The sequence below is a fragment of the Dryobates pubescens genome, chromosome 13 (assembly GCF_014839835.1).
Source record: "Dryobates pubescens isolate bDryPub1 chromosome 13, bDryPub1.pri, whole genome shotgun sequence".
Classification (NCBI taxonomy): Eukaryota; Metazoa; Chordata; class Aves; order Piciformes; family Picidae; genus Dryobates; species Dryobates pubescens.
Window position 1 is genome coordinate 21,357,277 of NC_071624.1, and position 12,618 is coordinate 21,369,894.

General features: G+C 61.5%; 1 protein-coding gene across 2 annotated transcripts in view; it reads left to right on the forward strand.

Annotated features, from left to right (window-relative positions):
* The window catches only part of CUX1 (cut like homeobox 1), a 380,313-nt gene extending 371,197 nt beyond the window's left edge, over positions 1-9,116 (forward strand). The window contains exons 19-22 of one of the 2 annotated variants that reach the window (XM_054167076.1): positions 216-272; positions 2,514-2,594; positions 8,481-8,545; positions 8,948-9,116. In XM_054167076.1, coding sequence (XP_054023051.1) covers positions 216-272; positions 2,514-2,594; positions 8,481-8,545; positions 8,948-9,005 — 261 coding nt within the window. In that variant the 3' untranslated portion in view covers positions 9,006-9,116. The remainder of the gene's footprint in view (positions 1-215; positions 273-2,513; positions 2,595-8,480; positions 8,546-8,947) is intronic. The other variant, XM_054167074.1, reaches the window with a different exon arrangement.
* The last annotated feature ends 3,502 nt before the right edge of the window (positions 9,117-12,618 follow it).

Here is a 12,618-nt window from a genome sequence, read left to right on the forward strand (position 1 = left end):
AGGTGCAGGGAGAGCAGCCCCGGCAGCACCAAACACCCCCACTGCCTTTCACTCAGAAGTAAACAAACACATCCAGCCCTTGCCCCCACACCCTGTCCCCTGGGGCTGTGGGTGGGGGGAGGGTGGGAGCAGCCCAGGGCACAGAGCTGCTTTCCTGATGTGCAAACCCTAAAGCAGCCTTTTGAGCCTCAAAACTCAGCTTCCCATCCCTGCAGGAACGCCAGAGGAAGTACCTGAGCCTGAGCCCCTGGGACAAAGCCACACTGAGCATGGTGAGTGGGCTGCTCCCACGGGGGCACAGTGGGCAAGGAGGGGGCTGTAGCCCTCAGCCTGCATCAGGAATGCTGCTTGGGCCCATGTCAGGGGCAGACCCCATCCCTGCTCCCCCAGGCAGAGGAGCAGACCCCATCCCTGCTCCCCCAGGCAGAGGAGCAGACCCCATCCCTGCTCCCGAGGCAGAGGAGCAGACCCCATCCCTGCTCCTGAGGCAGAGGAGCAGACCCCATCCCTGCTCCCGAGGCAGAGGAGCAGACCCCATCCCTGCTCCCGAGGCAGAGGTGCAGACCCCATCCCTGCTCCCCCAGGCAGAGGTGCAGACCCCATCCCTGCTCCCCCAGGCAGAGGTGCAGACCCCATCCCTGCTCCCGAGGCAGAGGTGCAGACCCCATCCCTGCTCCCCCAGGCAGAGGTGCAGACCCCATCCCTGCTCCCCCAGGCAGAGGTGCAGACCCCATCCCTGCTCCCGAGGCAGAGGTGCAGACCCCATCCCTGCTCCCGAGGCAGAGGTGCAGACCCCATCCCTGCTCCCCCAGGCAGAGGTGCAGACCCCATCCCTGCTCCCGAGGCAGAGGAGCAGACCCCATCCCTGCTCCCGAGGCAGAGGAGCAGACCCCATCCCTGCTCCCGAGGCAGAGGTGCAGACCCCATCCCAGCTCCCCCAGGCAGAGGTGCAGACCCCATCCCTGCTCCCGAGGCAGAGGAGCAGACCCCATCCCTGCTCCCGAGGCAGAGGAGCAGACCCCATCCCTGCTCCCGAGGCAGAGGTGCAGACCCCATCCCTGCTCCCGAGGCAGAGGTGCAGACCCCATCCCTGCTCCCGAGGCAGAGGTGCAGACCCCATCCCTGCTCCCCCAGGCAGAGGTGCAGACCCCATCCCTGCTCCCGAGGCAGAGGAGCAGACCCCATCCCTGCTCCCGAGGCAGAGGAGCAGACCCCATCCCTGCTCCCGAGGCAGAGGTGCAGCCCCCATCCCTGCTCCCCCAGGCAGAGGTGCAGACCCCATCCCTGCTCCCGAGGCAGAGGAGCAGACCCCATCCCTGCTCCCGAGGCAGAGGAGCAGACCCCATCCCTGCTCCCGAGGCAGAGGTGCAGACCCCATCCCTGCTCCCCCAGGCAGAGGTGCAGACCCCATCCCTGCTCCCGAGGCAGAGGAGCAGACCCCATCCCTGCTCCCGAGGCAGAGGTGCAGACCCCCTCCCGGCTCCCCCAGGCAGAGGTGCAGACCCCATCCCTGCTCCCGAGGCAGAGGAGCAGACCCCATCCCTGCTCCCGAGGCAGAGGTGCAGACCCCATCCCTGCTCCCCCAGGCAGAGGAGCAGACCCCATCCCTGCTCCCGAGGCAGAGGAGCAGACCCCATCCCTGCTCCCGAGGCAGACGAGCAGACCCCATCCCTGCTCCCCCAGGCAGAGGAGCAGACCCCATCCCTGCTCCCGAGGCAGAGGAGCGGACCCCATCCCTGCTCCCGAGGCAGAGGAGCAGACCCCATCCCTGCTCCCGAGGCAGAGGTGCAGACCCCATCCCTGCTCCCGAGGCAGAGGTGCAGACCCCATCCCTGCTCCCCCAGGCAGAGGAGCAGACCCCATCCCTGCTCCCGAGGCAGAGGAGCGGACCCCATCCCTGCTCCCGAGGCAGAGGAGCGGACCCCATCCCTGCTCCCGAGGCAGAGGTGCAGACCCCATCCCTGCTCCCGAGGCAGAGGAGCAGACCCCATGGCAGGGGCAGTCAGCTTCCCCAGGAATCTGGGGTCCTGCATCAGAGCTGGGGTGCAGGCAGGGCTGCAGCACTGGCCCAGCCTTGGCTGAGTGGGAGGCTGCTGGAATCACAGCTCCTTGGAGCTGGCGAATTCGAACTGCAGGAGACTTAATTACCGCCGGGATCGCTCCCCCGGGCGGCGCTGAGCCGCAGCCAGGCCCCGAGGCAGGGCTGGCACCGGGGGCAGGGGGGGAGCAGGCAGAGCCGGTGGGGGAAGCTGAGGGGAGTCAGCTCCAAACGAGCTCGGGGAGGGTTTGCAGGGCTGGGATTCCACCTGGGCAGGTTGGGGCTGGGGCACTCGCGGCAGAGACGGGCAGCGACGGGCGAGGGCTGCGGGGGGGCAAAGCATCCCACCTCGCCTGCCTCTTGTGCAGGCTCTGGCAGCAGCAGAGCCCCGGGGGCTGTGCTGGGCAGGGGCTGGCAGGGGCAGGCTCCCAGAGCCCCCCTGCAGCTGGGGTTGTGCGTTCTGCTCCCGCTGCAGGGCCGACTCATCCTGTCCAACAAGACGGCGCGCACCGTGGCCTTCTTCTACACCCTGCTGCTGCACTGCCTCGTCTTCCTGGTGAGTCTGGGGGCCCCCAGGGCTGGGCACCCCGGCCAAGCAGCGGCCAACGTTGCAGCCAGGGGCAGTGCCAGCTTTCGGGGGGGGGTTCTGCCGTACCCCTGGCTCCGGAGGCACGGAGTGGGTTGGCAGCGTGGGCACCAGGGCTGGGCAGGGACGCAGGGGTGTCCCCCCCCAGCGGCATGGGGTGGGACTGGCGCCCCCGGGGGGGCACAGGCTGGCCCCAGGGCAGCACTGGAAGCCATCTGTGTCTTCACACTGTCCCATGCTGGCACCTCACAGGGGGTTCAGTGCATCTGCCTGTGGGGCTGGTTCTGCAGCCATGACTGGGGCTGGGCTAAGAGCAATTGAGTGAGGGTCAACAGTGCCAGGGGGCAGGATCTACAGGTGGGCCCCAACCACCCCTGGCAGTGCCCCAGGCCTGGGGAGCAGTGGAGAGCTGCTCAGCAGAGAGGGACCTGAGGGGGTTGGTTGACAGCTGGCTGAGCCAGGGGGTGCCCAGGTGGCCAAGAAGGTCACCAGCAGCCTGGCCTGGAGCAGCAGTGGTGTGGGCAGCAGGAGCAGGGATGTGATCCTGCCCCCGTGCTCAGCACTGGGGAGGCCACACCTTGAGCTCTGGGTTCAGTTTTGGGTCCCTCACTCCAGAAAGGACATTGAGAGGCTGGAGCAGGGCCAGAGAAGGGCAACAGAGCTGGGGAAGGGTCTGGAGAACAGGGCTGGGGAGGAGCAGCTGAGGGAGCTGGGGGTGTTCAGTGTGGAGGAGGCTGAAGGAGACCTCATTGCTCTCTGCAGCTCCCTGAGAGGTTCTCTTCATCCAAGGAACAAGGCAAGAGGAAAGAGCCTCAGGTTGCACCAGGAGGGGTTCAAGTTGGCTATAAAGAAAACCTTCCCAGCAAGGGTTCTCAGGCACTGGCCCAGGCTGCCCGGGGAGGTGGTAGAGTCCCCACCCCTGGAGACATTTAAGAGTGATGTGGATGTAGTGCTGAGGGCCATGCTTTGGGCAGGGACTTGTCAGTGCCAGGCTGCTGATTGACTTCTTCCAGGTCAATCCAGGCAGCTCTGTGACCCTCCCTGGGCTGGCACTCTGCTGGCAGGCAGCAAAGCTCTGGCTAGCTCCTGTACAGCCAGCCCTGCAAGCAAGATCAGGAATCAAACACATCCCCATGGCCCCTCACCAGCTGTGCCCAGAGCCTTTTGCTAGCCCTGGGGACATCCCTTTAGCCCCACACAGAATCATAGAATCACAGAATCAGCCAGGTTGGAAAAGACCTCAGAGATCATCCAGTCCAAGCTGTCACCCAACACCTCCTGACAACTAACCCATGGCTCCAAGTGCCACATCCAAGCCCCTCTTGAACACCTCCAGGGATGGGGACTCCACCACCTCCCTGGGCAGCACATCCCAAGGGCTAATAACTCCCTCTGGGAAGAACTTTCTCCTCCCCTCCAGCCTAAACCTCCCCTGGCACAGCTTGAGAGTGTGTCCTCTTGTTCTGGGGCTGGGTGCCTGGCAGAAGAGACCAACCCCCAGCTGGCTCCAACCTCCCTTCAGGGAGTTGGAGAGAGCAAGAAGGTCTCCCCTGAGCCTCCTCTTCTGCAGGCTAAGCAACCCCAGCTCCCTCAGCCTCTCCTCCCAGGGCTGTGCTCCAGACCCCTCCCCAGCCTCATTGCCCTTCCCTGGACACCTTCAAGTCTCTCAATGTCCTTCTTGAACTGAGGAGCCCAGAACTGGACACCGTTGGGCAGCCAAGGGGCATCTGGGTGTCCTGAGAGCCCAGCTCTGGCTGCCAACCCCTCCAAGGGCAGCCCAGAGTGGGGAGGGCTCCCAGTTTGCTGCCTGCCAGCTTCTCTGCCAAGTTCTCAGGCTGATTCCTAGAGTCATGCCAGAGGAGCAGGGCTCAGGCAGAGCCAGGGGTGTGGGGCTCTGGGGGAAGCTTTGTCCCTCTGGGCAGGGCAGGGTGAACTGGATCAGCTGGTCAGGTGCCATGGTGGTGCCCAGGAAGATGCCCTGCATGTGGCAGGGTGTGCTTGGCTGGCCAGGCACCAGGACAAGTCTCCTCCAGCCCCTCAACACCTCCTGGCACCCCACAGCCAAGCATGGCAGGGCCACAGCCTGGCACTGTTGTGCCCAGCTCCCTTCCCCTGCTAACAGCAGAGTCAGAGCCCCAGGCTGGGGTGAGAGCTGCCACACAGCTCTGCAGAGGCACAGCCCTGGAGTGCAGCTGAGTGCCTGGAGTGCAGCTGAGTGCCCTTCTCTGGACACCTTCCAGTGTCTCAATGTCCTTCTTAAATGACACAGCCTGGTCAGGTTTGCTGCCTCCCCAGGTGATGAGCTCAGGCTGTGTGTGATGTGGTGCCAGCCCAGGTGCTCCCCATGGTTCTTTCTTGCCCTGTGGCTGTTCTCCTCTAGTTCTTCCATTTCTCCAGCTGTACATTAAGGTTGGAAACACAGCAGGGGAGGTTTGGTCCCCAGTGAGAGGACAAGGAGCAGCAGGCACAAACTGCAGCATAAGAAGTTCCATCGAAGTATGAGGAGGAACTGCTTTAATGTAAGGGTGGTGGAGCCCTGGAGTGCTGGGTCCAGGTCTGGGCTCCCCAGCTCAAGAGAGACAGAGAACTGCTGGAGAGAGTCCAGGGGAGGCTGCAGAGCTGCTGAGGGGCCTGGAACAGCTCTGGGAGCAGCAAAGGCTGAGAGCCCTGGGGCTGAGAGCCTGCAGAAGAGCAGCCCCAGAGGGCAGCTGAGCAATGCTCAGCAAGAGCTAAAGGAGCTGTGGGGGGCAAGAGGCTGGGGCCAGACTCTGCTCAGTGGTGCCCAGGGCCAGGCCAAGGGGCAGCAAGGGGCACAGAGTGGAGCCCAGGAGGTTGGATGTGAAGAGGAGGAGAAAGTTGTTTGTTGTGAGGGTGCTGGAGGCCTGGAGCAGGCTGCCCAGAGAGGTTGTGGAGTGTCCTTGTGTGGAGAGCTTCCAACCCCCCCTGGGCATTGTGGTGCTGGGCAAGCTGCTGTGGGTGCCCTGCTGGAGCAGGGGCTCGGCCTGGCTGATCCCCAGAGGTCTCTTCCAACCCCAACCACTCTGTGGTTCTGTGTACAAGAGAGGCTGGAGGCAGCCTCAGTCCCCTGGGAGTCAGTCACGCTGCAAACTCCTCCTGTACCCGAGGAGTTCATTTCTCCTTTCAGGGGAAAACATCAACAAATCATCAATAATTAAAGGGTGAAAGAAGATGAAAGGCAAATCAGAACAATATTTCCACCCTGATCTTCTCGAAGTAGAGCTGACTTGGTGTTATTTTTGGGGGAGGAAAGCAGCAAAGAAGTTAAATGTCATTAAACTTTAAAGCTGTAACCTAGATTAAAACAGGGGGGGGGGAAAGGGAATAAACAGGTACAATTCAGAACTGCCACAGGGCTGGAAGGTTCCTGCTTCATCTAGGCACAGAAGGGGCTGAAATCCAGCCCTCAGCACCAGCTGTGTCTGATGGGGACTGCACAGACCCCAGCTCCTCTCTGCCTGTGATGGGAGCGAAGCCTCCCAGGAGGCAGCTCAGCCCTCACCCTTGCCCCCCCTGCCCTCTGCCTGCTGTGGTTTCACTCATCCCTGGTTTGATTTGGAATCTAAGGATAGAATCCCAGAATCGTTGGGGCTGGAACAGACCTTCCAGACTGTTGAGTCCAGCCCTGAGCCCAGCACTGCCAGGGCACCACTGAACCATGGCACTCAGCACCAGGGCTTTGTAAACCCCTCCCAGGGCTGGGGACTCCACCACTGCCCTGGGCAGCCTGGGCCAGGCCTGGACAAGCCCTTCAAGAAAGAAATCGTTCCTCATGTCCAACCTCAACCTCCCCTGGTGCAACTTGAGGCCATTTCCTCTGGTCCTGTCACTTGTTGCATGTCAGAAGAGCCCAACCCCCACCTGGCTCCAGCCTCCTCTCAGGGAGCTGTAGAATAGAATAGAGTAGAACAGAATTAACCAGGTTGGAAGAGACCCTTTGAGATCATCAAGTCCAACCTCTCACCCAACACCATCTGATCAACTAAACCATGGCACCAAGGGCCTCATCCAGGCTCCTCCTAAACACTTCCAGGGATGGGGACTCCACCACCTCCCTGGGCAGCACATCCCAAGGGCCAATCTCTCTCTCTGGGAAGAACTTTCTCCTCACCTCCAGCCTAAACCTCCCCTGGCACAACTTGAGACTGTGTCCTCTTGTTCTGGGGCTGGCTGCCTGACAGAAGAGACCAACCCCCACCTGGCTCCAACCTCCCTTCAGGGAGTTGCAGAGAGCAAGAAGGTCTCCCCTGAGCCTCCTCTTCTGCAGGCTAAGCAACCCCAGCTCCCTCAGCCTCTCCTCCCAGGGCTGTGCTCCAGACCCCTCCCCAGCTTTGTTGCCCTTCTCTGGACACCTTCAAGTCTCTCAATGTCCTTCTTAAAGTGAGGGGCCCAGAACTGGACACAGGACTCAAGGTGTGGCCTGAGCAGTGCTGAGCACAGGGCACAAGGACTTCCCTGCTCCTGCTGGCCACACTCTTCCTGGTGCAGGCCAGGATGCCCTTGGCCTTCTTGGGCACCTGGGCACACTGCTGGCTCCTGTTCAGCTGCTGTCCACCACTACCCCCAGGTCCCTCTCTGCCTGGCTGCTCTCAGCCACTCTGCCCCCAGCCTGTGGCACTGCATGGGGTTGCTGTGGCCAAAGTGCAGCACCTGGCACTTCGATGTGTTCAATCTCCTGCCCTTGGCCTCTGCCCACCTGTCCAGCCTGGCAAGGTCCCTCTGCAGAGCTCTCCTGCCCTCTAACAGATCAACTCCTGCCCCCAGCTTGCTGTCATCTGCCAATTTACTGCTGATGGACTCCATCCCCTCCTCCAGATCACCAGTGAAGATGTTAAAGAGCAGAGAGCAATGAGGTCTCCCTCAGCCTCCTCTGCTCCAGGCTGCACAACCCCAGGTCCCTCAGCTGCTCCTCACCAGCCCTGTGCTCTAGACCCCTGAATGCAGCAGCCTGGCTCAGGGGCCTGATCCCTCCCTCCATAACCTCCCTGCCTCCTCAGACCACAGCTTTGCAATAAAGCCCCAGTGGCACAAAAGCCAAAAGGAGCCAAGGCCAGCAATGGCCTTCCTCAGGCCTGTGCCCAACCCTCAGCTCCATTCATCTGCAACCTCAAGCCCTGCACCAACCCAGCACAGCTGGGGTGGCACTGCCCCAGCCAAAAACCCACCCTGCCCCTGCTGAGGGCCACCCCTGGCACAGCTGCTGGGGTTCTCCACTTTGGCAACACCAGGCTGCAAAGCTGGTTTCATCCAGAGCATCACCTGAGGGCTCTGCTTGATGAGCAGAAGCCACAGGCAACTGCAAAACCCCTTGGCAGGGGTTGCATGGGTGGCCACAGGGGTGGGGTGGGAGGAATGGGATTGGGATGGGATGGGATGGGATGGAAGATATGTGGTGGCAGGGATAGGATAGGGTGGGATGAAATGAGCTGGGCTGGCAGGGATGTGATAGGCTGGCAGGGGTGGGGTGGCAGGGATGGGATGGGGTGGGATGAGGTGGAATGTGGTGATAGGAATGGGATGGGATGGGATAGGATGGGGTGGAATGGGATGAGATGAGATGGGCTGGCAGGGATGTGGTGGGAGGGATGGGGTGGCAGGGATGGGGTGGCAGGGATGGGGTGGCTGGGATGGGGTGGCAGGGATGGGGTGGGCTGGGGTTGGGTGGGCTGGGCTGGCATGTCATGGTGGGGTGATAGGAATGGGATGGGATGGCATAGAGTGGCACAGGATGGCATGTCATGGCATTGCATAGCAGGGACAGGGTGGCACAAGGGTGAGAGGCTGCTGTGGGGCTGGGCAGGGCTGGGCAGGGCTGGGCTGATCACTCCTCCTCTGCAGGTGCTGTACAGGACAGCCTGGAGCGAGAGCGTGGGGCGAGACTGTGCCACGTACTGCGCCAAGAAGTGAGTGTGAGGGCAGCCTGGCCCCGGGCCTGGGGGCAGCCTCTGCCTGGGGGTGGTGGGCAGAGCCTGGTGCTTTGCAGCAGACCTTTCTGAGGCACTGCTGGGTGCTCCTCTGTTCTGCAAACAGGGGCTTTGAACCCTTCATCCAGTGAGGATGAGGGGGAGGAAACGTTCCCAGAGCAAGGCAAGCACCTGCCTCCAGCCAGGCATTCTCCAGGCCCCTTCCCAGGGCTGCTTCACGTCCCACGGGAAGGTCTGGAGCCTGGAGAGCAGGATGGGGCCCAGGCCTTGGCTCCATCACCCCCAGCAGCTCCCAGCCTGGGGCTGGCTCAGGAGCTGTGGCTCAGCTGCAGAGGGCTCTGGGCCTTGCTGGGAGCTGATGTGGCTCTGCCCTGTCCCCAGGTACGCCGACCACCTCCACAGGTTCCACCCAGGGGACCCGGAGGACAAGTGGCAGTGACAGATGGATGTGGCCCTGCTGGCACCAGCTGCCCTTTCCCCCCCAGCAGGGTCTGTGCCTTCCCTTCCCACCCTGCCGCCGCTTCGCTTTAGCTTTGCTTCCTGCTGGGTAGGATGGAGGCAATGCTGCCTCCTGCCCCCTGCCCCCTGCCCCCTGCCCCCACCCCTGCAAGCCACCAGCCTCAGCCCACAGGGACACCTGCTGCAGGCCGTGGGGTCTGCAGCCCTCCCCAGTGAGGAGGCCCCTGGTGTCCTCCTGCTGCCCCAGGGAGCTCAGTCCTGGCCCAGCCCCACCAGCACTGCAAGGTCAGAGGAGCTCCCCTCAGAGCCAGCCTCTCCTTCCATCCTGCCTCAGGTGCAGCACAACGCTGGGTGGGCTAAATTCAGCCCAGAAATGGGGCAGGGGGGGAGAGCAACCTCCCAAAGCTGCCTCTGCAAGTGCTGTGATGTTAGAGCCTCCGTTCTGCCAGGCTGGGGAGAGCCCTCAGCAAGCCAGCAGGGCTGTGGGGCTCTGCCAGAGCAGCTGGGGCAGCAGCAGGCGAAGCCCAGCCAGCTCCAGAGACGGGCTCTGCTCAGCTCCTTGCTGCCTCTCCTGCCAAACAAAGCTGCTGCTCAGCCCTGCTCTCCATCTGAAGGCTCCTCAGGAGCTCCTGCAGCAGCTCACAGCACGCTGCTGAGCGCCAGCAGATCTTGTCCTTGGGGCAGGGCTCCTCAGCTCCAAAGCAGCCTGGCTAGGAGGGAGCCAAGGAGGGTGAGGAGAGGGTCTGGAGACAGACACTCTGTGAACAGACATCCTGTGGTGCTGCTCAGGGCTGAGCTCCCTGGGGGGCTCCGGAGGTGTTTCTGCTGAGTGCTGGTCACCCTCATGAGGCTTTACCTAACCCCAGCAGGACCTTCCCCCTTGGAGCTTGAGTTGCTCTGGAGTTGATCTGCTCAACATTTGACCACAAATCAAACCAATCAATTGCTGGTGGCAGGTGGTGACTGCTGGGCTGCTAATTGGGGTTGATTTAGGGAGACAGAGATGATAGGAGAGGCTCTGGTTAAGATGGGCAGGTCCCAGCACCCCCAGCCCTGCCTTGGCTTGCTGTGACTGCAGCTTGCTAGCATGGCCCCAGCTACCATCCCCCACTGAGGAGAGGGGCGAGGGGAGAGGAGATGAAAGGAGGGGAGAGGGGAAGGGAGAGGGGAGAGGAGAGGGGAGAGGGGAAGGGAGAGGATAGAGGAGAGGAGAGGGGAAGGGGAGAGGAGAGGGGAAGGGGAGAGGAGAGGGGAAGGGGAGGGGAGAGAGGAGAGGGGACGGGGAGGGGAGAGAGGAGAGGGGAAGGGGCGGGCAGAGAGGAGAGGGGAAGGGGAGGGGAGAGAGGAGAGGGGAAGAGAGGGGAGGGCAGGGGAGAGAGGGGAGGGGAGGGGAGGAGTACTGCTCCCAGGGAATATTTCCTTGCAGATTCAGCTCCATTCATGCTCCCACTCCTTGGCAAGCTCAGGCTCTCCTGCAGGCAGTGCTGGGCTCCAGGGTTATTTCTAGGAGCTGCAGCCCAGGGCAAAATGTAAAAGCCTCCTGAATTGGAGGGACAGGAGAAACCCTGAGGGACCTCCCCCCAGCTGCACCTGTCCTGCCTGGCTCAGAGTGCCCACCCAGAAAGGAGGCACCCACCAGATGCCAGTGAGTGGCAAGGAGTGGTGCTGGTGCCTGTCAGGGAGCTCCTCATAAACTGATGGACTTGGGAGGTGGAGGAGATGAGGCTTTTGCTGCCTGAACTGTGAGAGCTGGGGCTGTGGAGCCTGCAGAAGAGAAGGCTCTCCAGGGAGACCTCAGAGCAGCCTTCCAGTGCCTGAAGGGGCTCCAGGAGAGCTGGGGAGGGGCTTTGGAGAAGGGCTGGGAGTGCCAGGGTGAGAGACAATGGCTTGGAGCTGGGAGATTGAGACTGGAGATGAGGAAGAAATTCTTTGCAGTGAGGCTGGGGAGACTCTGGCACAGGCTGCCCAGGGAGGCTGTGGCTGTGCCCTGCCTGGAGGTGTTCAGGGTGAGGCCTTCTGGGGCTGAACATCTCCAGGGAGGAGGACATCCACAACCTCCCCTGGGCAACCTGTTGCCCAGGGGAGGTTGTGGATGTCCTCCTCCCTGGAGGTGTTCAAGGCCAGGCTGGATGAGGCCCTGAGCAAGCTGTGCTGGTGGGAGGTGTCCCTGCCCATGGCAGGGGGGGTTAGATCTTGCTGAGCTTTAAGCTCCCTTCCAACCCCAACCCATTCTGTGTTGTGATTGTATGAATTGAAGAGCTCAGAAAGCTGATCTGGGGAAGGGGGCTGGGGGAGTTGGGAAGGTTAGATTTGCCTCTTGTTTTGTTGCTAGCAGCTGGATGTAGTGGCTTGGAATTGCAAAACCCTCCTGCAGCTGTTCTGCCCTTTCCTGCTCCCCAGAAATGACTTTCAACTGGCTGCTGAGGTCTGCAGGACCAGTGATCAAATAAACTCAGACACTCAGTGGCTGCCTGGCTCTTGTGCTTTGCTTCCTCTCTGGGTTGGTTTGGGAGGGGGGGGGGGGGGGGTCTGGGGTTGGGTTGGGGTTGGGGTTAAGTTTGGTTTGGGGTGGGGTTGGGTTGGGGTTGGGTTTGGGTTAGGGTTGGGTTGGGTTGGGATTGGGGTTGAGTTTGGGTTGGTGTTGGGTTGGGGTTGGGGTTGGGGTTGAGTTTGGGTTGGTGTTGGTTTGGGGTTGGGGTTGAGTTGGGGTTGGGGTTGAGATTGGGTTGGGTTTGGTGTTGGGTTTGGTTTGGGTTGGGATTGGGGTTGGGTTTGGTTTGGGTTTGGGTTTGGTTTGGAGTTGGGGTGGGGTTGGGGTTGGGTTTGGTTTGGGGTTGTTTGGGTTTGGGTTGGCTTGGTTTGGGGTTGGGTTTGGTTGGGTTGGGTTTGGCTTGGTTTGGGGTTGGGTTTGGCTTGGTTTGGGGTTGGGTTTGTTTTGGGGTTGGTTGGGTTGGGTTTGGCTTGGTTTGGGGTTGGGTTTGTTTTGGAGTTGGGTTTGTTTTGGGGTTGGTTGGGTTGGGTTTGGTTTGGTTGGGTTTGGCTTGGTTTGGGGTTGGGTTTGGTTTGGTTGGGTTGGGTTTGGTTGGGTTTGGCTTGGTTTGGGGTTGGGTTTGGTTGGGTTGGGTTTGGCTTGGTTTGGGGTTGGGTTTGTTTTGGGGTTGGTTGGGTTGGGTTTGGCTTGGTTTGGGGTTGGGTTTGGTTGGGTTGGGTTTGGTTTGGGGTTGTTTAGGTTTGGGTTGGCTTGGTTTGGGGTTGGGTTTGGTTTGGGCTTGGCTTGGTTTGGGGTTGGGTTTGGTTGGGCTTGGCTTGGTTTGGGGTTGGGTTTGGTTGGGTTGGGTTGGGTTGGGTTGGGTTTGGCTTGGTTTGGGTTTTTTTTTCTGGGGGGAAAGCTTTTGCTGTTAAACAGCTGAGCCAAGCCCTGCTCCAGCCCAAGGGCAGAGCATGCAGCTAATATTAGAAACCCATTACAGCAGCTACAGGCAGGGCAGGGCAGGGCAGGACCTCTGTCCCCACGTGCCACAGACCTGGTCCCAGGCTGCCACTGAGCACCAGCAGCTCATGGGACAGGCAAGAGGCTCCCAGCCAACAGGGGG